At 43.9% G+C, this 23794-nt stretch overlaps 3 protein-coding genes across 16 annotated transcripts in view; 1 reads left to right on the top strand and 2 right to left on the bottom strand.

Annotated features, from left to right (window-relative positions):
• The window catches only part of IMMT (inner membrane mitochondrial protein), a 48830-nt gene extending 48417 nt beyond the window's left edge, over window positions 1–413 (bottom strand). For 4 of the 7 annotated variants that reach the window (XM_082426791.1, XM_082426793.1, XM_082426794.1 and 1 more), the window contains exon 1: window positions 233–409. In XM_082426791.1, the coding sequence (XP_082282917.1) occupies window positions 233–277 (45 nt within the window). In that variant the 5' untranslated portion in view covers window positions 278–409. Of the gene's footprint in view, window positions 1–232 lie in introns of all 7 variants that reach the window. The other 3 variants (XR_014254060.1, XM_082426796.1, XR_014254061.1) reach the window with 2 other exon arrangements.
• Window positions 414–3290: 2877 nt separating this feature from the next.
• On the top strand, window positions 3291–15244 carry MRPL35 (mitochondrial ribosomal protein L35). 2 transcript variants are annotated; one of them, XM_082426940.1, is made up of 5 exons: window positions 3345–3404; window positions 4478–4492; window positions 9566–9755; window positions 10399–10543; window positions 13426–15244. In XM_082426940.1, the coding sequence occupies exons 1-5, from the start codon at window positions 3362–3364 to the stop codon at window positions 13612–13614; spliced, it is 582 nt and encodes a 193-aa protein (XP_082283066.1). In that variant the 5' UTR covers window positions 3345–3361; the 3' UTR covers window positions 13615–15244. The 2 variants fall into 2 exon arrangements, with proteins under 2 accessions (XP_082283067.1, XP_082283066.1); XM_082426941.1 differs by lacking the exon at window positions 4478–4492 and having other exon boundaries at window positions 3291–3404.
• Window positions 15245–17338: 2094 nt separating this feature from the next.
• The window catches only part of REEP1 (receptor accessory protein 1), a 114136-nt gene continuing 107680 nt past the window's right edge, over window positions 17339–23794 (bottom strand). For 4 of the 7 annotated variants that reach the window (XM_082426891.1, XM_082426892.1, XM_082426893.1 and 1 more), the window contains 2 exons: window positions 22379–22530; window positions 17339–20359 (listed from right to left, as the gene is read on the bottom strand). In XM_082426891.1, the coding sequence (XP_082283017.1) occupies window positions 20288–20359; window positions 22379–22530 (224 nt within the window). In that variant the 3' untranslated portion in view covers window positions 17339–20287. Of the gene's footprint in view, window positions 20360–22378; window positions 22550–23794 lie in introns of those variants that run through there. The other 3 variants (XM_082426896.1, XM_082426897.1, XM_082426895.1) reach the window with 2 other exon arrangements.

Raw genomic sequence — 23794 nt, 5'->3', positions numbered from 1 at the left:
CCTTCTCTTCTCCACGCCCCATCCCTATTCAGCAATAACCCTCAAGTCATCCCCGTCCACCGAACTCCCGAATTAGCTGCCTCAAGGGCTCACCCGGGACTCTCGCGATAAGGGCGGCCCTGAGACACGCCTCTGTCCCCGGGCCTAGGCAGAGCCAAAGCCTCCCTTATTTTCCGCCGGTTGCCGGGAGTCAGTTTCACCACGCGCTCTCTCCCGGCGCCCGCGTCCTCACCTGGGCGGTGGAGGTCACGCCGGATAACTGACAGGCTCGCAGCATCTCTGCGGGGCTGACCGCGCTGCAGGTGTAAGTGGGACCTAGGGCGGCGGCGCAAATAGGGTAGACCTTGCGTCCGTGCGTGCTTGCGTCCGTGCCGCCTCTCCGCGCCGGGCGTACCGGAAGGGCAGCCAACGCCACTGCGCACGCGCAGCCCCCTCTCGCCCTTGTCCAGGCCGCTGGGAGAGGGTGGGCCCTGCTTAGGCGGAAAGGGCGATTTCTCCTTCCGGGTCGCGCTCGGGGTTCTTGGCTTTAACCCCAAGCTCGGGTTACTCGGTGAATGAGAGGGGTAGCAGTGCGTGTGAAACTCGGGCTCTAGTCCGCGCGGAAACCGGGCAGGTGTGACTCCGGAGAATTAAAGCAAGAAAGCATCTCAGTGGGTCTCAAAGTGTGGTATGGGACCCCTGGTGAGCCTGAGACCCTTTCAGAGGGTCCATAAAATCAAAACAATCTTCATATGGGACTTCCCTGGTGGTCCAGTGGTTAAGAATCCTCCTTCCAATGCAAGGGACGCGAATTTGATCCCTGGTTGGGGAACTAAGATCCCACATGCCAAGGGGCAACAGAACCCATGTGCGCTCTAGAGCCCGCACGCCACAACTAGAGAGCCCACGGGCCGCAGCTAAAAGATCATGCTTGCCGCAAAGAACATCCCGCGTGCTGCAACTAAGACCCAACACAGCCAAATAAATAAATATATTTTTAAAAAATCAAAACAACCTTTGTAATATTAAGATATTATTTGCTGGGCTTCCCTGGTGGCGCAGTGGTTGGGAGTCTGCCTGCCAATGCGGGGGACACAGGTTCGAGCCCTGGTCTGGAAAGATCCCACATGCCGCAGAGCAACTAGGCCCGTGAGCCACAATTGCTGAGCCTGCGCGTCTGGAGCCTGTGCTCCACAGCAAGAGAGGCCGCGATAATGAGAGGCCCGCGCACCGCGATGAAGAGTGGCCCCCACTTGCCGCAACTAGAGAAAGCCCTCGCACAGAAACGAAGACCCAACACAGCCATAAATAAATTAAATAAATAAATAAAGATACATGAAATTGCTAAAATTAAAAATATATATATATAAAAAAGAAAAAAAAGATATTATTTGCTGTTTTTACTAATTATACATAATTGTAGAGTTTTCCCAGGGACTACATTGACAAGTGATACCACAACAAATCGAATGCATAAGAAAATTTCAGAATCCAGCTTTCTATTAAGCCAGACCTTACAGAGATTTGCAAAAAGGTTAAACAATGCCACTCTTCTCGCTAATTTTTTTTAAATTTTGAAATAGTTATTTTTCATAAAAATATCTGTGTTAATATGTAATAGGTCTTTTGGGTTTTTTTGCTGCACCACGCCAGCATGCGGGATCTTAGTTCCCCTATCAGGGATCAAACCTGTGCCCCTGCAGTGGAAGCACAGATTCTTAACCACTGGACTGCCAGAGAAGTCCTTATAATTGTTGTTTTAAAATGAATTAATAAGTGCAGGGCAGAATACTTATCGCCCAATAGGTCCACATTCTCCTAATCCCTGGAACCTGTGAATATGTTACCTTACATGACAAAAAAGAACTTTGCAGGTGTGATAAATTAAGAATCTTGAGATGGGGAGACTATTCTGAATTATCTGTGTGGACCCAACGTAATCACAAGGGTCTTCAGGAGTGACGGGGGAAGCAGGAGGGTCAGAATCAGAAAAGGAGGTGTGACAATGCAAGCAGAAGTCAGAGTGATGTGATTCTTGGTTCTGAAGATGGAAAGAGGCAAGAAGCCTCTAAAAGCTGGAAAACACAATGAAACAAACTCTTCTCTAGAGCCTCCAGAAGGAACACAGCCCTGGATACCTTGATTTTAGCCTTGTGAAACCCATTTTGGACTTCTGACCTACAGAACTGTACGATAATAAAATTGTGTTGTTTTAAGCCACCTAATTTGAGTTAATTTGTTATAGCAGCTATAGGAAACTAGTACAATACGTGTTTAAATTTTTTCTCAATTTTACTTTCCAATATAATACATTCTAATAGATATAATCCATATAATCACAAGGTCTTTGGGAGCCACAATTTTTAAGCATGTAAAGAGGTTCCAAGAGCAAAAAGTTTGAAAACCACTGCTCTAAATAAATCCTGTGTCTCTCTGTCTTGGCTTCCTCTCTTCTCACCTTAGCGCTTGATGCTCTTACTGCCAACAGTGACCTTGCCCTTGTTAAAAAATCCTCTCCATTCTTTAAGATCCATGTTATACTCTATCTCCTTGTCCCTGATCACCCCAACCAGAAGCCTTCCCTCCTTAACTTTGAACTGCCCCATCAGTCATTTATCTGCCTATTATGGTCTGTAGTTGTCTCCTTATTAAATGTGAACTCCTTGAGACTCAGTGTTTGACCCTTACCCATTTCAACCAGTAAATAGTGCCATATATTGTATATGCGTCAAGTATCTTAGACTACAAGGATGGGAGAGAGGTTTGCTGTTTATTTTCTGTTTGAATGAACATTGTTTAAAAATGTATGATCACTAATTTTCAGGAATAAGATAAGGTATGTAGATTGTTCAGGAAGAGCTGAGGTGCTGTTCTATCAAATAACAGTGTTATTGATTAGCGAGAGGAAAAAAAAGTGTGTGTGTGTGTGTCTGATGTCCTCGGGATACTTACACTCATTTGATTAGAGTTGGCATTCAATTTTTTAAAAAAAATTCTAATAATGTTGCTATTTCCTGTTAATTTAGCCTAACATATCCCAGCTTTGGAAGGATACATTTTATTCTTTCAAACTAATTTAATGAAATGAGCAAAAAGAAATTGTTTCAAATATGCTGGTACTTAAATACATCTTTCAATCAAATGCTCAGTAAGAATTTACTGAGAGCCTACTATATGCCAGGCACTATTCTATAGGCACTTGTTTTACAGCGGCGAAGGACAGGCTGGCATAAAGAAGATATTCAATAAAGGTAGACTTGACCGTTCCTTTATTCATGTTTTTAACTCCCTTCCCCGACTCCGCCCAGGTTACTTTTCCTTAGCGCCCTCTTGCTCCGAAGCTTTTAGATCCAAGTCGGCTGCCGTAAGGCAAGGCGGCAAGATGGCGGCCTCCGCTTTTGCGTGTACTGTGAGAGCAGCCTCAGGTCAGTGGGCAGCAAGGAGCTCGATTCATGCCTTCACAGAAGGAGGGACTGGCGCGGGATGGAGTGGGCGTTTAGCGTGGAGGTTAACAGGAAAAGAAAAAAAAAAGAAAGGAGGGGGGTCGTTATATGAGGCCAGAGGTTTGTTCCAAATTTTCTCCGGGGCGGCCTGTGTTCGGCCGCCAGCACCGGAGATCCCCGAGATTCTTGGACCCTCGCGAACCGGGGTGTCCCGCAGTTTTGGCTTCCTTACCGGCTCCTAGCCCTTCCGCCTTCCCTAGAAAACAAACCAGAAGGACGGGGGTGGGGGGCCAGGAAGACAGAAAAGTCGCACCGAGGCTAGGAGCCGCCACTCACGAGCTTTGACCTTGAAAAGTTATTTAATATCTCTGAACTTAAGATTCTACGGCTCTAAAATAGAGATAACACCATCCACCTGAGGACTAAATGAGCTCGAGCACGTAAAGCGCGTCGTGTAGTACCCGGCAGGGGGTAAGCGTGGCTGTATGAAGTGCACACAACGTGCAGGGAGTGCGGCTGCTTGCTTCACTCAGTGGCGGCCCTAGGGCAGCCTTAAGGACTTCTTGACAGAGAGGTGACAGAAGTGAAGGGCTACCTTCACTGTAGGGACTTTTGCAAACGTTAAAGATCATTCAAATAAGATACGATGATCGGTAAATTACGTTCACACAAAATAGGATAAAATTCTGTGGAACAGGACTAGAAAGAAAGGGTAAAGTTTGCAACTGTTACAGAAGAGCTGGTTTTTGTGGGATATTTTTCAATTGTGAAATATAACATATAAAGAAAAATGTATATAGCATACATGACTACCTTAACAAATAACTCTCTGGCAAACGTGGGGTATAACTAACACCCAGGCCAGGACATAGGACACTACCAGGAGCCTTCACCTCTGTGTGCCTCTTCAACCAAAATTGCCCCTTTCCGCCAAACATAAACACTATTCTCACTTTTATTATTACCTTGTCTTTTTTTCTGTAATAGTTTTAAGATCTATATGTGCATCTCTAAGTAATATATTGTTTAGTTTTGCCTGTTTTGTTACATTCCAGGAACGGAATCACATAGTATGTACTCTTGTGTCTTCTTTTGCTTTGTGAAATTCACTCATTTTACACGTAGCTGTCATGCTTTCTCATTGCTATAGAATGGTCTCTTATGGGACTACCCTACAAATCTCCATTTTACTATTGATGGGCATTTGGGTGTTCCCACTTTGGGGCGGTTAGGTACAAAGCTGATTGGCCTTGTGTCATGGTGCATGAGTGCAAGTGTTTCTCTAAGGTGTGCGTGTGTTTATACATACAAAACTAGCTGTGGAATTGCTGAATCAGAGAGTATGTATATATTCTGCATTGCCTGATGCTGCCAAAGCGATGCGCTTATTTAAAGTCACCCAGCACTGTGTGCTCCGTATCCTCATCAACAGTTGGTATTGTTAGACCTATACATTTTTTCAATCTGGTGAGTATTTAGTGGTGTCTCGTTGTGGTTTGAATAGCATTTCCCTGATGAGTAATGAGCCTGAATACCTTTCCACACGTGTATTAACCATTTGAATTTCTTTTGTGAAATACTCAAATATTTTGCCCATTTTTCTATTGAATCGTCTTATTGATTTATAGTAGTTCTTTATGTATTTTGGATGTGTGTCTTTCCTCATTTAAATGTGTTTCCAATATATTCTCCCACTCTGGCTTGCCTTTTTAGTTTGTTTAAAGTATCTTTTGATGAAAAGTTCTTATTTTCATCAATTTGGATTTATTGCCCTTGTTTTTTAACAATTGATGATGTAGGCGGGTATTAACTCACTATGGTATTTAGATTCCATTGAAAACATTTAAAAGAGTGATGCGACAGCTTATTTTTAAATGTCAGTTTTAGAAATATACTGGAAATTATATCCTTTTTAAACTATTTAAAATTTTAGATATTACTTGAAATCTTGTGAAAGGGTACATAATTTTTCAAAATTCATTTAGAGGGTATGGGATCAAAAAAAAACTTGAAGACTAGTTTAGACACTGTCACACTCACCTCCCCCTACCCCCACGTTCCTTTGACTCCTGCCACAGGGGGGCTATTTGTAATTCCCTAAACAGAGCTCCCCAAATGTACTACGTATTCCATTTTTGGCCTCCTGTTTCCACTACCTCCTCTTACTCCTTCGAAACTGGTTTTGTGTCACCTTCTTCATGAAAACATCAGTGTTCTCCATACAAGAGGGTGTTTAAGAGAAAGCCTGTCTGTAGTGAAATTCCCAAAGAGGGCAGAAGACTGAAGGAGCAGTTAATTACTGCCCTTGATTTGTGAGCTGCCCTTTGGTTAATACAGTCTAAGTTGGACTTTGGTTTTTACAAGCTAAATCAAAGTGTTGGTCCAGGAGAGGGTATGGTGGATAAAGCCCCCAAGTCATTTTCCCAGAAACTGCTCTCAAGCCACAGTCACCCTTCCTGTTGTTCCAGGAACCATTTTTTTCTAACCTCAGTTTGTTTATCCCTGGTTTCATTTTGTTAATTTTGGTCTGTTTTTCCTTTTACTGAGATCACTTTGAGTCTAGATAGCCTATCTTTTCACAAATATGTTAATAAGCCATGGTTCCCAGCTTGTTTTTTATGCAGATTTACTAAACATGCCTTGTACAGCTTCAGGACCTTCATATAAATTGGGGAAAAATAAGAGTCAATTAGGGAGCCAGGAAGACACTTCCACCAGGAGAGCAGCAATCAACTAATTTGAGTACAGTTTCCAGTCAGCTTGGAATTTACCTAATTTATTGTCCTGCCCACATTTCTATATTTATTTAGAATATAAGAAACCTTTTCACATGCCTTCCTAAAGTCAGAATACACTGTCTAGATATTCTCATGATTTCTCAGGCTGGTGACTACATCAAAAAGTGAAATGAAGTTCTTTTCAAGGAACAGTTCACTCCTGGTTGACGAAAAAAAAAAATTTTTTCTGTGCATTTCTATTTATCCATTCTAACATTTTTTTTTTCTACAGATAAGTTTACCCAGTTATTTCTGGACTGCATCTGCTCACCTCCTTCAGGGGCAGTTTCCAAGAACTTCTGAGAGTTTTGTTGTGTTTTATAATTGAGATATATCAAGCTCCGATGAGCTGTGAAAATTGGGACATTTTGTTGTCTACAATCCACCTATTCACTTAATCTTTCAAAGATTACCTCCTGGCTTGTAATCATGTCTGCAAATAGTTTCAGTTCTTTGAGATATAAATTATTTATACTTGGAGATTAGAAGGGATTGAACCTGGGCCATGTCAGTGGAAGCCCAGAATCCTAACCACTAGGTCACCAGGTGACTGGAAATTATTATCTTTGATGGAGAAGAAAAAAGCAAAATAAGGGTTTTAAGTATTCCATCTTCCTTCTGCCACCTGTTAACATTATACCATCTTTGTTAAGCATTCCTCAGCTCTTTTCTATTGTCTGCTTTTAGCATTTATTAAATGTTTTCTCTATGCCAGGCACTCTTCCCAGTACTTTACATATTTTATCTTATTTAATTCTCATTACCTGCCCATGGTTAACCTCATTTATTTTTTTCAATAAATTTATTTATTTATTTATTTATTTATTTTTGGCTGCGTTGGGTCTTCGTTGCTGCACGCAGGCTTTCTTTAGTTGCGGCGAGCGGAAGCTACTCTTTGTTGCGGTGCGCGGGCTCTAGGCGTGCAGGCTTCCGTAGTTGTGGTGAACGGGCTTAGTTGCTCCGCGGCATGTGGGATCTTCCCGGACAAGGGCTCGAACCCATGTTCCCTGCCTTGGCAGGCTGATTCTTAACTACTGTGCCACCAGGAAAGCCCATGATTAACCTCATTTAAATTTGAGGAAACTGAGGCACAGAGAGGTTAACTAACTGGCCCATTGTCACACAGCTAGTAAGTAGTAGAGCTAGAGTATGAACCCAGTCTGGCTCAAACACTGGCATTTCACTTCTCCACACTGCCCCTCATTTGTCATGTGAAATCAGTGCAGTGGACAATAAAGTGGTTCCAAGCCCTCACTTAGTATCAGACTCACCTGGGGAGCTTTTTTAAAAATAAATTATTTATTATTTATTTATTTATTTACTTATTTATGGCTGCGTTGCTGCGTGTGGGCTTTCTCTAGTTGCGGCGAGCGGGGGCTACTCTTCATTGCTGTGCGCGGGCTTCTGATTCTGGTGGCTTCTCTTGTTGCGGAGCACAGGCTCTAGGTGTGCGGGCTTCAGTAGTTGTGGCACACGGGCTCAGTAGTTGTGGCTCACGGGCTTAGCTGCTCTGCAGCATGTGGGATCTTCCCGGACCAGGGCTCAAACCCGTGTCCCCTGCGTTGGCAGGCAAATTCTTAACCACTGCGCCACCAGGGAAGTCCTATGGAGCTTTTTTTTAACCAACTATTGAGGTATAATTTACATACCATGAAATTACCTGTTTTGTGCGTACAGTTTTTTTTTTTAATTTATTTTATTTTTGGCTGCATTGGGTCTTCGTTGCTGTGCGCGGGCTTTCTTAGTTGCGGCGAGCAGGGGCTACTCTTCGTTGCAGTGCCTGGGCTTCTCATTGCAGTGGCTTCTCTCGTTGCAGAGCACAGGCTCTAGGCACACGGGCTCTAGAGCACAGGCTCAGTAGTTGTGGTGCGCAGGCTCAGTAGTTGTGGCGCACAGGCTTAGTTGCTCTGCGGCATGTGGGATCTTCCCAGACCAGGGCTCGAACCCGTGTCCCCTGCATTGGCAGGCGGATTCCCAACTACTACACCACCAGGGAGGCCCTGTGTGTACAGTTTGATGTAGTGAGTTGTGCAGCTATCACCACAATCCTCTTTTCAGACATTTCCATCATCCTGTGGAGTTTTATCAACGTGCACACATTTTTTTTTTATTTTTCTTAAAATTTTATTGGAGTATAGTTGATTTACAATGTTGTGTTATTTTCTGCTGTACAGCAAAGTGAATCAGTTATACACATACATATGTACACTGTGTTTTAGATTCTTTTCCCATATAGGTTTTTACAGAATATTGAGTAGAGCTCCCTGTGCTATGCAGTAGGCCCTTGTTGATTATTTATATATAGTAGTGTGTATATGTCAATCCCAATCTCCCAGTTTATCCCTCTCCCCCTTCCCCCCGATAACCGTAGATTGTTTTCTATATCTGTGACTCTGTTTCTGTTAACATGCACATTCTTGAGTCCCACACTAGCCTCACTCAGAATCTACAAGTGGAGTCAGAGCTCTGTGAGTGATTCTGCTTTGCAGCCGTGGACTCTTGAGTCCGGTGATGGTGTGAAGGATTGATAAAGAGGACTGCGTTCAGTCCACACATCTAGGCCTTCCGTGATCTGCCTTCTGAGCTGCCCACCTTGTTACCCACTGCTCCCCAGGCATCTCCGATAGTCAGGCAAACAGTGCTCAGCCTCTGTGGCAGGTCCAGTCCCCGCTCCTGACGTGGATTTGTTTCGGCTTCCTTGCCTTTGCGTACGTTGTTCATCCTGCCTGGGCTCTGTGTCTCCTCCTCTCATGGCCTGTTCATTTTCTAGAGGGAAGCTCAAGTACCTCTTCTGTTTTCTTTATGAATCCTCCTCCTGCCACCTGCCGTCTCTCTGCGGAGCCGAGGAGCTTTTGTGTTTCTGCCATGCCGTTCCCTACGTGCGGGAGTTCTGTGTATTCACAGTGTAAGATCTGGTGGTGGGAATTAATGTCACACGTCTTTTGTCCCCTACTGTTGAGTGTAGAACTAGGACACATCAGACTGGACTGTGATGATGGTTGCCCAACTCTCTAAATTTCCTAAAAAGCATTGAATTGTACATAAATGGGTAATTTTGTGGTGTGTAAGCTATACCTCAACAAGGATAAAAATCTCCACATGTGAGTCTGATGCTCAGGACCCATTAGTTATGTATAATACTTGGTCGCTTTGGTACATTGCTTCGTTTTAAGTATCTGAATGCATAATTTTGTTTTTGTTTTGGCCACGCCCCGCAGCTTGCGGGATCGTAATTTCCCGACCAGGGATCAAACCCAGGCCCCGGCTGTGAAAGCGCCGAGTTCTAACCACTGGACTGCCAGGGAATTCCCTGGATGTGTATTTTGGAGTGTCATATTAAGTATATATGCTTCTCTCTCTCTCCAGGAATCTTACGGCCCCTGAATATTTTGGCATCTTCAGCCTATCGAAACTGCTCCAAGAATGCCTGTCTTAGTTCTGCACTGTCTTCCCGACATTTCAGTCATATTCAGACACTGGTCGTGTCCTCTGCTCCCAGACTGATCACATCTGTCAGAAACCTGACATGTGGGCAGACTGCCACAGTCCTCAATAGGTTGAGTATATTTCAGTAAACATGATGCTTGGGCAAAAATTCTAAAATCTTCATGCCTACAACATCTTAGAAGTAGATGATATTCTTTGCCGGTTTATTATATAGACTTTGCCTGAAGGATGGGAGAATATACATGCCAGCATCAGGGATGACTACACAGGGCCCACTTCTGATGTCCTAAGATGTGGTTTGCTGGGTGGAAGCTGTCAGCCAAAGTGGGGGGGTGAACAAGGTGCTCAACTTGCAAGGCTCGGCTGCGTGTCATGCTCATTCAGTCAGCAGGTATTTAGTTAAGCGCTCCTGGGTGTCCAGCACCATACTTGGCAAAAACGATACGAAGATAAAAATAAGTTAAAGTCCTCAAGGAGTTTATAATCTAGTGGCAGATGGATAAGGAATCAGGTGATTAAAATATAGCAGGATAAATTCTCTCCTAGGGATTGAGGGGGTAGATTATGGAGGACTTGCAAATTGATGATAGTTGCCATTCTTATGTGTAGTGTCACGGATCATTTGGAGTAACAATGTTTATTGAAAGTGAGCTCTATTCCAGTGGAGCTGCTGCTTTCATTTCTAAGTATAGAAGTGGATTTTATCCTTTAATGTCTTATTGCTGAGTTAAAATTTTTTTAATATATTTTAGAGTGGTCCCCTTGCTCCCAAACGTCCTGAAGCCACCAGTCAGAACTGTAACATACTACAGTTCAAGAAAAGGCAAGAGAAAGACTGTGAAAGCTGCCGTCTATAGGTTTCTTCGACTTCATTCTGGCCTGTGGCTAAGGAGGAAGGTGAGTCTTCACACGGTTACTTGCTTAGAAAAGGAGTGTGAGGTTAGATTAAACTGAAGCAGAAGTCAGCCTGTTCCTTGACACATCTTCCCCCCATCCTACCAGCAGCTTTTACAGTGCTGTGCTTAAGTCCCGGCTTCACAGGCATCTCTTCATGTAAGTGAATACATGTGAAGAAAACATTTTTAACTATTCATATAACAAAATATTATTCACAATGGCGAAAGTCTTCACTGCAGGACAGGTTCATCTCAGGTCTCTTACATGTCTGTCTTGTCTGATGATTACCGGAATCCCTTTGAAGCCCCCGATATGTAAATAACCTGTGGGGAGGCTCTGTTTAAGCCCAGAGCATTAAAACAGCGGAGCGGACTTCAGCGAGGACTTAGTCCCATGGTGCAGATTTGGGACCGAATAGCTTCCAGCCTACCTTGGATTGGGTTCTCCAGGTGGCTTAATCTTTATGGCGGAACATTAACCCCTCATATACTTGTTTTAAATTTGACTTTGTAAGTTTTTCTCTGTTGGTGTGTATGATTGGTGATCATATCAGACAGAACTCCAATACTTATTCTGGCCAGGGACCATGGCCTCTAGAGGCGGACTCTGACAGAGTATTCCTACTCTGTCTTCTCCCACAGCAGCAGGTCTATTCCATTCATGTCCTTATTATTCATGGAAACAGAGTAGGTGATAATTAGAAAGCAGCTGAAGACCAGAGTTTTGCAAAACACCTTTGAGTTTTGATAACTTCAAATCCTAATTCCCTTTTACTACTTGGGAGTTAACAAACAAATAATTCTTTAAAGATCAAAATTTGTTTCCCTGTGAAAATAAGATAATTGGTAGCATTTTCTCACTATTTGAAAGGTACTCTGTTATAAACAATCCTAAATTTGTAGACAAATAAGTTAATTGGAACTCTCAGCTCACTTCTCCATTGGAACAATACTGTGGTAGTTAGTTTCCTACACTAGTCAGTAGAAGCTCATGTAATCCATAAGTAGCTGAACTAAGTAATTCAGCAGATAGTTATGAATTTTGGACCATTGGAAACATTTCCTCCCCTTTGTTATACTAATTATTTCCAGGTCCTCGTCTGGCCTTAGATAAAATAAAATGGGTGGTTCTCCTTGCCTTCCTTTTCCACATCCCTTTTACTGGGCCCTGAAACCCTCACACTGTTATAAATGACCTGATCGAATTCTCCAATCATAATACCTAGTCCCTGCTCAAGGCCCCCGAAAGTATTCCATATGCAGAATGGCCTGCTTCATCAAAATCTAATTTTAAGAAGAAAACAAAAAGCTGGGTGGGTTAATTTACACTAATGTATAAAAACAGAAAGCATTTTCTGCAGCACAGTTTCATCCAGGTGTCCCTAATTTTTATTGCTTATTCCCTCCTTCCATTTCTGAACCTGTAGATTGTCTAAAAAGTCTCGAGCATTTTAACAGTGGTTACATTCCACAGAATAATCTTCAAAGGAGATTATTCTGCTGTTGATGGGCAGGACAGCAAACTAGCTGTTTGTATGTCAGAGATCCACAGGGACCCAGATTGGCTTGCAAACTAGAAAATTGTTACACAAATATGGGGATTTTTCTTTTTATCTTTCAACTTAGAATTGTAAGTAATGAGAATTAACCATCTAATCTCTGGCATTTTAAAGCCAGAACTCTGAAATGACCCTTCCTTATTTCTAAGCATCACTGTACTGTAGAAGTTGCTGGTCACAGTGATGACACTAAGGCATGTCAGGAACCCCAAGGCACCTTCTCAGCAAAGAGCTGTGGTTTTGTTCAGTTAGTGTGCTGCCCTAAAGAGCCCTTGGTTTGAAAGGACCCAAATGCTCTTACCAGTAGCTGCGTTTCTAGTCTCACCTCTCCTATAAATTACTGTAGCCAAGCATTAACCTGGGCAGCAACTAAGGTCTCTTTTAGCCAAGCACTAACCTGGGCGGCAACTAAGGTCTCTTCTAGTTTAAATAAGCTATGATTGGGAATTCCCTGGTGGTCCAGTGGTTAGGACTCCACGCTTTCACTGCCGAGGACCTGGGTTCAATCCCTGGTTGGGGAACTAAGATCCCACAAGCTGTGCAGAACGGCCAAAAGAAAAAAAATAAACAGGCTATGATTATAGTTTTATATTCGATCTAATTATCTATTTCTCCAAAAATTCTTCAAAATTAATAATGCATGGATTATTCCTTCAGCACTCCCAATAATAGTTTTCCTGCAGTCATTATTCCTTAGAAAAGTACTTACTGTAGAAACTGGTCCCCCCAGTGTGTGAAAAGAATAAATGACACAGTATACTTGAGAACTCTGCCTCTCAGCCTTTGTAATACTTGGGCCCCCTTAAGTGAACGTAAGTGTCACCAACTAGCCAGTACTCCCTTCATCATCCTCCACTTCAGGAAGATAGCAGTTAGTGGTTCAGAACTCTTATTAGTTCTCCGACCTCAGTCTGCTGCTTAACTGCTCTAATTGTTTCTCTTTTGTCTGTAAAATGAGAATAATAGTATGTTATTGTTGAAGATTGTTGAAGAGATAATAAGGTAATGCATATAAAGTTAGCTGTTACAATTATATATCATTACCCTGTACTTCACCAGCCACAACGATTTATTTAGCTTTATTTGCTGTGGCTTTAATTTAAATAATCTTTTTAAAACTCCTAAATTATTAATATTCCTTTTTCAAACTACACACGATTTCTCTGTCTAACCCCACACTGAGAATCACATTTTTCTGAAAAACATACCAGCCCCTATGAAAGTTTAGTCTTTATTTCCAGCGGGCCTATGAACCATGAGTGGTTAACATATCTGTTGTTTCCTATATAATGTTTTAAATTGTCTTTGTAATATTATCTAACAGGCTGGTTATAAGAAAAAATTATGGAAGAAGACGGTTGCAAGAAAAAGACGCTTGAGGGAATTTGTCTTCTGCAATAAAACCCAAAGTAAGCTCTTAGATAAAATGACAACGTCTTTCTGGAAGAGGCGAAACTGGTATGCTGATGATCTTTATCAGAAGTATCATGACCGAACAAACCTGAAAGTATAGATCAGAAGTTTTATGGTTTCCCAGTTACTGAATGTGTATCTTTGTGTATATGATGTCTTGGCGAAGATGAAATAGTGTAAGACATGATGTAAACTGTACCAACTGATATGGAAACATGCAGTACCAACATTAAACTTAACCAATGTTTTAAAACTTAATGGATTAAACATTCCCAGATTTGTTCAGAGAAATAGAAATTTTAAATTTTGATTATTTTTAACAAATGGTAATGGCTTAAATAGTTGTTCCAATTAGGCTTATTTAGTTGCAAGGAATCTCCAGCTAGGACAAACGTAAAAAGACTGTAAAGCTAACAAGTTAGCTCAAGCAGTGTGATGTTATCTTAAGGATATGTGCCTGGGAACGCAGGAGCACCTCACAGCCCCATCTCCCACCCAGAACTAACGCCCAGGCCTCAGGAAGAGCAGAAATTACACGGTGATACTGGATCTGAGGCACCTCCAGGGGCCTCAGCAGCAGAAGTGGTGGATCTTCAGGCTTGGGGTCTGCCATGCACGGGGCTCAGTTCTTTTTACATCACTGGCTCCATTCTCTTTCCTCACCAACTTCTCTGATTCACACCTTTTGTTTACTCTTAGTGTCTGCTTCCCATAGTAACACTAGCGTGCACCTTTGAGGTACTTTTCTACATCGTGACCCTCAGCTCCTACCTCCAGTCTCTAACTAACTGCAGAGAGACTCTAACTGGGTCAGTTTGTCCTTTTACACCAGGCCTCATCAGGGGTCATCGACCAGTGTAGGGCTGGCTGTTCTGAGGTCAGGAGCCCACCCTGGCCCATCTGATTGGGCTAGCAGGTTCACATGGATCCAAAAATAGTGACATGAGCAGTTACCCTCAGAGGTGAGCCTGGGGTGGTAACACGTCTGGGTTACTAGGTTCACTGCATTCATAACAGTTCTCACTTAGTTCATTGGAACAGGATTTTTATTGAGAGGAATAAATGAAATAGCCTTTCAGTATGCTCATTCGTGAAGCTAAAGAGGCTGTATAAGTGGAGACAAAAACTTTTTAACCAAGAGTTAAAAGATACTGTATTTTATAAAAGTTCATTTATCCACTTGACATTTCATATTTTTAATTGTGAGGGTAAACTTTTTCCAAAATTTTCCGAAGACACATTGTAGAATCTAAAGGGGAAAAGTAATCTCAGTCATTTTTAGAAACGATGCAAAAGTTAAGCATTGTTCACATGAAGAGGGTCAGGTAAGCGGCATTGAGGAAAATTCAGCTTTTCAGGATGCTTATAGTCTAGGGCAGTGGTTCTCCGCTCTCCCGTCAGAATCATCTGGGAAGCATTTTCAAAGAGCAGAGCATTTTGACTGGTTGAAAAACCATTATTAAATACAATTATGCCTCAATTACTGCTTCAGATCCTTTAATATAATAGTTGGTGATGATAAGATGCAGTTCCTCTATTAATAGATGAAGATAAAAGGTAACCAAATTGGAATTCTGTGGCATGTCAGACTAGGATTATTGAAGGAACTCCTTGAAACCAGTGTGTGTTCACTAAAAGGAAAAAGGGTGACAAGAGAGTGTTCTAAAACTCCAAGGCCAAGTGTGTGTCTATTTATGGGACCAGTTAATAAAGAACAGACATTTTAATGGTTTTGTTTGTTTGTTTATTTATTTATTTCTGGCTGTGGTGTTGGGTCTTCGTTTCTGTGCGAGGGCTTTCTCTAGTTGCGGCAAGCGGGGGCCACTCTTCATCGCGGTGCGCGGGCCTCTCAGTGTCGCGGCCTCTCTTGTTGCGGAGCACAGGCTCTAGACGCGCAGGCTCAGTAGTTGTGGCTCACAGGCCTAGTTGCTCCGCGGCATGTGGGATCTTCTCAGACCAGGGCTCGAACCCGTGTCCCCTGCATTGGCAGGCAGATTCTCAACCACTGCGCCACCAGGGAAGCCCAAGAACAGACATTTGATTTGAGACGAGAATCTCAAGAACCTCACACATGGAATGGCTTTCTGTTTTGATGGGTTTTCATTTCCTCATGCTTCTGGGGTGGCAGAAGCCAGTCCCTCACAAGGCCTCCACATCATTTCTCACCTGCCTGGCTCCTTACCTCTTCCACTCACCCCTGGAAGCGGGATGGATCTGGTGCCCGAAGAAGCTGAGGAGGAGGAGCCTTTTCTACCACCTCCGTGACTTCTTAGTGCAATGTGGACAACAGGGTGCCTGGGCCTCAGAGCACCTTGGTTTCCCTTCTGGGCCAGGGGCAGGAGAGGTAGAGACAAGGGCTGGCTAAGGCCGCAGCAGCCAGAGATGGACTGAAGTGGAAGGGCTGACAGGCACATGATTTAGGGGAAAGGGAATTTTCATACATGTAATTTTTGTTTTATGGGTAGCAGGGCTTATCATCTACAGTGATTTTATAGTTTGACAACAAAACATCTTATTACATTAAAGGGTCTATCTAAATGACATTCAAGTATATGTAAAAGTGGAATTTATTTAACACCTACTACATCCCAGCATGTATCCACAAGATGGCTAACCCTCATACCAACTTTGCAAGGGAGATATTATCTGTCCCTAGTTAAGATTTGCAGAAACTGAAGCTCACAGAAGGTTAAATACGTTACCCAAAATACAACTAGTAAGTCACAGAACCCGGGTCCATCTCCTTGGAATCCTGTGTATTTCCCCAAGTCTTCTAACAACATATGAAAATTCACATCAAAATCAACAAGTGACTGTAATCTAGCACCATAAATACTAAATACTTCTTTATGACACTGAACCAAGTCAGCTTTTAAATTTTATAACTTTTTGCTTTTCTGTTATTTGTCAGCTGTTAACCTGGTTAATATCAGTTCTGCTGACATTGGACTTGGCTCAGGAAATGATTAACGAGTGGATTTTCAGCCTTCCTTTGCATCTCTCCTTTCTTTCCGTCCTCTGTATCGTCGTCTTTACCTGCTGCTGCTATGCTTTACAGTCCTCCTGTCAAACACACAGGACTATAAAGGCAAAGTAAATGAGTGTTTCATTGTGACGTTTCAGATTTTGAGTTTCCAAGTCTTTTGGGTTTTTTTTGTTTTTGTTTTTTTTTGGCCGCACCATGCGGCATGTGGGATCTTCCCCGACCAGGGATCAAACCCGCGCCCCCTGAAGTGGAAGCGCGGAGTCTTAACCCCCGGACCGCCAGGGAAGTCCGCGTACCCGTTTATATCTTAAAGGCAAGGGCTGCAGTGGCATTAAGGGCATCCATAACTCCCGGTGCATCTCCATGTGTCCCGCCCTCTTCTGACCTGCATCCCTTCCCCCGCATTTGCAGATGGGGACACAGGTTCCTAGAAGGAAAGCGACAGACCAAAGGTCTGTTTGCAGAATTAAAACTGCCTTGCAGATGAACTACCCTGTTTTCACAGCTACCTAGTTTCCACTGGTGACCTTTAAAAATGTAAAACAAACATAGTACCAGATTTATATTTATGTGATCAACTGGTTTTCAAAGCACAGATATCAGTTAATTTTTTTCTCTTTGCAACAATTCTATGCAGTAGGCACGGAGCCAAGTCACCAGGCACCAGGCCAGTTAGTGGCTGAGTACTCAGCTTCTAATCCTTGCTGACGAATACATTTTTTTTTTAAAGTATTTTCTCTTTCCTCATAAGCCCAACATTACAAAGATGTCTTTTAAAAGAAAAATGTTAAGACTTTATTCAAGATATATATCAGGCATTATAACAAAACAGCAGAACTTCAACCTTTGGAATACTGTAATTTTACATCCCTTTGATGCACAGTTCAGTATACTATTTGATTACAGATCGTTCTATGGGGATTACAGCAATAAACTAAGGGCAAGTGTACACGGTCACAGTCCAGAATGCCAGCTCTCTGAGTGTGTGCCGTTTGTGAATGAAGCACACATCCTTTACCATTTCCAATACTGTGCAAGGTGAACAACTAGGAAGGTACTCGGTGGTGGTCGTGGTTGACAAGCACTATTATCACAGACACATGGACAGTATACTACAGAGAACACACATTTCAGAGGCCAGCGAAGTGAGCAAGCTATTCACACAAAGCCAGGAGGGATTATGCCTAACTCTCCAGTTTATAAATACAATACCACGTCTCATCTTCTCAGAAACAGAACAGGTGCTCAATAGCAAAGAACCGAAAATTACTACATGAAAAGTACAGACTTTCCAGCTAGCATTTTGTAAACAGCCTGCATCTGTAAATCAGCCAATGAAAAACATTCAGTTTTATCCTCTAGACAGAACTCCACATCACTACGTGTACACTTTGAGGCATTCACATTTTACGTCAGTCCACACAAATATACAGCTTGTTGGATAAGTAAACATGTTTTGCCAGGAATATGACAGCTGCTCTCAGTTGTACAGTGAGTGTTTTTAAGAGAGAATCCAACTCCCTAACCAACACTTGAAGGAAAAATAGTTACATTAAGACAGCAGTTTGGATACCTTTATATTTTTTAAATCTTAAATGAGAAATAATACAGCATGTCTGAGAGTAGAGTGCTTCAAACTTGTTTTTGGCATAGTTGAGTGCAAACTTCAAAGCCCATACTTGTTAAAACTCTCCCTTGTAAAATGGTGAAAATGTAGTTTGTTCACAATAGGATTTTAATCTCTGCTGCTAAAGGCATTTATTATTTTGGCAAAAAAAAAAATTTGCTAAAAAGCTGCTTAATAAGTTAAGCTTTTCTTGCTTTTGTTTCTGATAATTCTGGGTACTCCCAATGACAGGTAAATACATTTTAAAGCATATATTTTTCCTCTGTCTGAAACTATTCAGTGAGCTTGAAGAAAACAGGTTTTCTGTCTTCCCTAAGGGGTTTAGGTATTGGTGGGTATGGGGCACAGACAATGAACAGACAGCCTCTGTTTGCCCACAAATTTGCTTTTAGGTTTATTTTCCTAAATCCTTTTGTAAATTACAAAGTCACCTTCAGAGGCACTGTGGGGAAAAGGGATTTAAATATGCACATCTGGTAACAATCAACTTCAAGTAAAACCCTCTCTGTGGTGACTAAGATCCAACCAATGTGTCACCAGCAGAGACTGATGTATGTTTGCGTAGCTCAGTCTTTAACTGGGCCTGTTTATAGCTGATTGACAGTAGGTTCTATGCGGTACATAACACTCTCTAGTGTTCAGGGCCTATCTATGAACAAACACAATCCGAGTATTATAAGTAACTGGGTTGTGACCACTGCATGCATCACACTGAAAGGAAACACCAACTCTAAGCGTAAGTATATGAGTCCTACATTTAGGCTCAGCTCTACCAGGGGAGAGCAGCTGCCTCAGACCAAAATGCTATTTAAACCAGATTCTTCTTTTCAGATAAAATTCTCAATCTAAGCAGGGAGTCCCCTCAGACAGTGATTTGTTCTCTTCCTAAGCGATGCGGGCTTGTATGAAGTATGAGTGCCCACGAGCGTGCGACATCTCTCTCGTTCACATTCTGCACAGGCCAGGAAGGGAACAGAGGGCATGAGCCAGAGCTGCCCCTGAGCTGAGGAGCAAGTCACAGCCATGAAGATCTCAACCTCTGAAACCTTTCTAGAACCCGGCGTTTGGATTGTTACCCAGGTGTCTCAGGTGTACTTCACCGCGTATCTGAAGCAAAGCACGATTCTAGGGTTGCTTTTGTTTGGGTGGATGGGTTGGTTTTCGCTTAGTGTTTCCTAAAACAAGGCGCTCCCATTGTAGGCTCCTCTACCTGGGGAAATCAGTCACAGCACTGGGTACTATTATGAGGACACAGTCATCGTCAAGCACTTTTGAACCACTCAAAATGATTCCTTACAACAGCTCTGTAAGTAAGTCTACATGCCCGAGAGAAGTTTTACCAAGGGCGAGGCTCCTGCCTAAGACAATGATAAATCCCCTGTCAGGATTCAGAAGCTCCTAATCCTGGATCCGTGGGGGAGACAAGCTTCCTGTGACTTTTCTCTTATTCTAGGCTGTTCCCCTGACTTCGTTACACTCACACCTGTCACTAAAATGTTGCCTCTCTTCATTCTAAACTTCTCTGGTCTGTTGACTGTCTGAAGAATATGGACCATCGCCCTGCAGGAAAAGGGATGTTGTACTCGAGTTGTATTTGGAAGCTTCATAAGCACATCTGAGACATTCTCTAGAATCAAAATAATTTTTTACACTTCTGCTTTTGCAGTTTTCTTACACATCAGAACCTCTGGCAGCCCTTGCAAGTCCACTACATTAAGCCAAAAGCCGTAAATATGTACATCGTAGTCCAAAGTACTAGTACCAAGAACAAAAAAAAGTTAAAAAGAAAATTGCTTTGTTTGTTTGCATATACAGGACTAAAAACGAAGTATGCAACCAAGAAATTACAAATGTGCATCCCAGCAGTGGGGGTGATTCTCTTCTATTTCTAAAACACTGCTGTCTGTACGCCGGTCCAGTTGTGGAAAACTGCTGACCCCCGGCACACTACCTTTCCCGTTAGCCTCTCCCCACCAAAAGAAAGAAAAGGAGGGGGGAAGAGAAACTCTTAAAAGTGGAACAGGGGAGAGAGGAAAGGCCACGTCCGAGGCTGCACGCTCAGTACACCAGCTTGCGGGTTTCTATGTTATTAGTGAATAAATAGCTCTTTAAGGCAGAGAAGAAACATTCTGTGGATCCAGCGCTGTTGGCTCATCTCACTCACGTGGTTTCAGTGGCCGAGGATGAGGTACTTTTCTTCCTGAAGCGAGATCGAAGGATTCTAGGCGGTGCCTGGTAGAGGAAACAGAAAAAGGACCCCTCAATCTGGCATAGCATGGAAGCTTTCGAGGACAGCACCCAGCTGGGTTTGTGTTGAGACTCCAGCTCCTTTGGTCAAACGCACGCGTGTGTGAAGAGGCTGGTGCGGCTGGGGGCCCACTCGGAGTGTCCACAGTAGGAATCGGAGTCACAGCCCAAGCGTCCCCGTGAATCTGAGCCATGAGGAGCCCGGTGCCTCCCTCTTCATGTTCTCCTAAGTCCCTGGATCTCCCAAGCGAATGGCTACACCGAAGGATGACACATCTTGTTTCTGCCTTGAGGGCAAAGTGATCTTACCAAGTGACTCAGCAGAAAGGCCTCCCCATCTCTTCCCTTGGGAACCAGCCTCGTGTTACTTGGTACCTGCTTAAAATTTCCATCACCAAATTTCCAGTCCTCTTTCTGGAGGTGAAATCCCTTCATGCACAGCAGACCATACAACAGAGGAAACACTGCCTTTAAGTATGAAGGGTTCCACCTCATCTTCCCTACAGATGACTATCAAGGGACCCCTCCTTCCATGGGACACACAAATCACAGGGGAAGTTACTATCACAATAAAAGAAAAGGGAAATATTTTCTAGCATAGCACTCAAGGGGGTTCACAACTGGCCCCAACTCTCTGTACTCAGCTTCGTTTTCTACACTGCCCTTTCATACCTCCATCCCTTCTGACCAGAGGTCCTTCCTCCCTTCTCTGTCCAAAGTCACTCCTGAGCCCCACCCACATGGCCCACTCACAGCCAGGATCAGCTCCTTGGTTCTCACATTGTTTAGCACGTGACAGGGCATCAGAGGACTCTGCGCCCACAGGGGGAGCGTGCCTGCTCTGTGCACCGTGTCCCCTGCCACACTGTGACTTCCTGGGAGCAGGGCCGAGTTCACCACCGTTTCCCAGCCAGGAGCTTGGTGCCCAGCGGGCACACGGAAGGGAGGCGGAAGAGACAGAAGCAGGACCGGAAGGCTCTGGCCTTCCACATCCTGAGTCCTCACGCTACACCTTTGCGACTAGGAAATGTTTACCAGCCACCTCTGGACACAGTAAGAAAAGAATCGGTGAAACCTCTGTTTTAGGGATCTGCCTCAAGCAGTTTAACCATAAACAGTAAAGCAGCTTGCGCAGCTGTACAAAAACAAAAGCAAAAAGGCACAAAGCCTCAGGACCTAGAATGGTTCTGGCACCTTCTCTGCCCTCCGGGAAGGAGGTCAGCCTTTCCATGCACTGCCTCACCTGAGTCTCACAAGGGTCTCTGCTCTGTGGGCAGGGGTACTCCCAACTTGCCTCAGATGGACTCTCAGGCCGCAGTGTTCAGCAGGAGGGGAAGGAGGGGAGATGTGATGGGACAGAGAGGAAGACTCTGGGGTCCCCCGATTCTGCGGGCCCTGCACCCGAGCCCAAGGCTGGTGACCCTGCACAGAGCAAGGCCCTGAGGCTCTAGGCTTGGCCCTCCTGCTGCCAAAACTCCATCTGCATCTACAGCTGGCAAGAGTACACAGATCAAGTGTATTGTTTTGGTCATTTTGAAGGGCTGTGCCCCTTCTGTAACATTTTATGAACATCTGTGTTGTACCAGGCACTACGCTGTGTCATGGAGATACAGGGATGAACACGCTTTATTTATAAAGACTTGTCATATAACACATTCTGAGTTTTTCTTCCTCCAAAACGCTCATTTGGTTGCTTTTCATTCACACATCACCTTAGGTTGGTAGTTGGGTTTTTTTTGTTTGTTTTTTTTTTAATCTCTAGGCACTATCTCACCTCTCCTATTTCCAAATAAAAGTAGTAGGGTCTTTTTTACCCCTTGGCAAGTAGCTGGACGCTACCTAGTGGCTTGTCCTGCCTGTTTGATGGAGGGAGGTCTCCCCACCCCAGGCACTCAGGAGATGTTGGGTGCCCCAAGAGATGCTGCTCCCAGGAGCCCCAGTTCTCCAGGGCAGAGCCCTTTGTGCAAACACACGCTCCACCCCGCAGCCCCCAACACCGTGTACCTCCACGGGGAACTCCGTCCTTCGAGGTGCTTTATACTTGTATATGAAATCCAGCAGGTCTTCCTCCTCCTCATCGGAAAACGCCAATGGGTTTTGGACCTGGTGAGGCTCCCACGCCTTCACACCACCCTCATTCACATCCCCCTCAACCACTGAATGTCCATTTACAATCTATGCAGAGGAGACAAAGTACAGCGAGGTGGGATCAGTGTAGAAAGGAGCGAAGAAGGGCACGCAAGGTCAAAGTTAGGCACACAGCACGGCAAGCCAGGCCGGTTAGGAGAGCCGAGGCCCCGGTATCCTCCAGCGGTACTGCAGAGGATCCAGGATCATTGCAACTGTGAGACTGGTCAGGCGCTGTGCATGGGAACGAGCACAGTCTTCAGAATCTACTGATAAGCTACCAGGGGAGGTGGGGACAGCGCCGCCTTAACTGAGACATGTTTAACCCTGCATTTTAGAGCTGTGAGGCCATACCAGAAGAATGCTCCGGGGAAGAATCTCTAGAAAAGATGGTGGCAGTGACCTCTGGAGAGGAATAGCACAGTTTTCTATAATACAAACCAGCAATGCTGACAGTGCCTTAATTACACTTGCACATTCAGCTCCAAGCATTCTTTAAGAGACAGGATGTAAAATGCCCGGAAGCCTTCAAAGAGAACCTTAAGCAAAACTATGTAGGTTTTTCATTTCAAAGGCTAAGTCCTAGAGAAGCAAAGGAGCCTAGTGGAAGGAGAATCTAGCAGCAGTCTTCCCCTCAGAAACGACAGCAGGATTCCTGTTTTGGTCTGCCGTGACTAATCCACAGGGAAAGCACCAGAATGGGTTCGTGTCACTGACTGCACGGTATTTTTGCAGTGTTCAATGCTGAGCATATTTCATGTCATCTGGCCATGTGGTGCTATCTCAGTTGAGATATAAAATACTTCCTGCCCATACCCAGTTTATCTGACACCCAGAGACACATCTTTCTAGGCTTCGTATATTGTTTTTACCTAGAATCACAGAATGCACAGCCAGGGGGCCCTCAGATCACCTGGTCCAACCACCCCGAGGCCTGCAGATAAAAACCAGAGCTCTTTCTGGGACACCCTGCTACTTCTCCCAAAAAACATTTTCAGCCACCAAACGTGTTCTCTCTATCAAAAGGGGAATAACGGCACCCGGTGTGGGCTTAGTAAAACTAACCTAATCTTGAGCCGCTTTCCCGGTCATTGCTGCTATACTCCCAACAGCCGGCAGGAGGCAGCACGAGAGCAGGGCTGTCTTAACCACGGATTTCAAAGCTGAATTGTAGGCCGGGAGCAACCTGCTCAGACAGCACCTGAGTAAGAGCCAAGCCCGAGATCATTAAACTTCCTTTGCGTTTTTTGCTCCAGTGCATCCCCCAGACTGTCTCCTCCGGGTTTCGGTTCC

Source organism: Balaenoptera physalus (genome assembly GCF_965194825.1).
Source record: "Balaenoptera physalus genome assembly, chromosome: 15".
NCBI lineage: Eukaryota > Metazoa > Chordata > Mammalia > Artiodactyla > Balaenopteridae > Balaenoptera > Balaenoptera physalus.
The sequence above is the reverse complement of the archived record's forward strand: the minus strand, read 5'-3'. Positions and strand labels throughout refer to the sequence as shown.

Bases quoted from the DNA above. Each gene is read 5' to 3' on its own strand.
- MRPL35 (XM_082426940.1), top strand. From the start codon at position 3,362: ATGGCGGCCTCCGCTTTTGCGTGTACTGTGAGAGCAGCCTCAG. The intron at 9,756-10,398 runs GTTGAGTATATT...AATATATTTTAG, and splicing joins ACTGCCACAGTCCTCAATAG to AGTGGTCCCCTTGCTCCCAA. The intron at 10,544-13,425 runs GTGAGTCTTCAC...ATTATCTAACAG, and splicing joins GCCTGTGGCTAAGGAGGAAG to GCTGGTTATAAGAAAAAATT.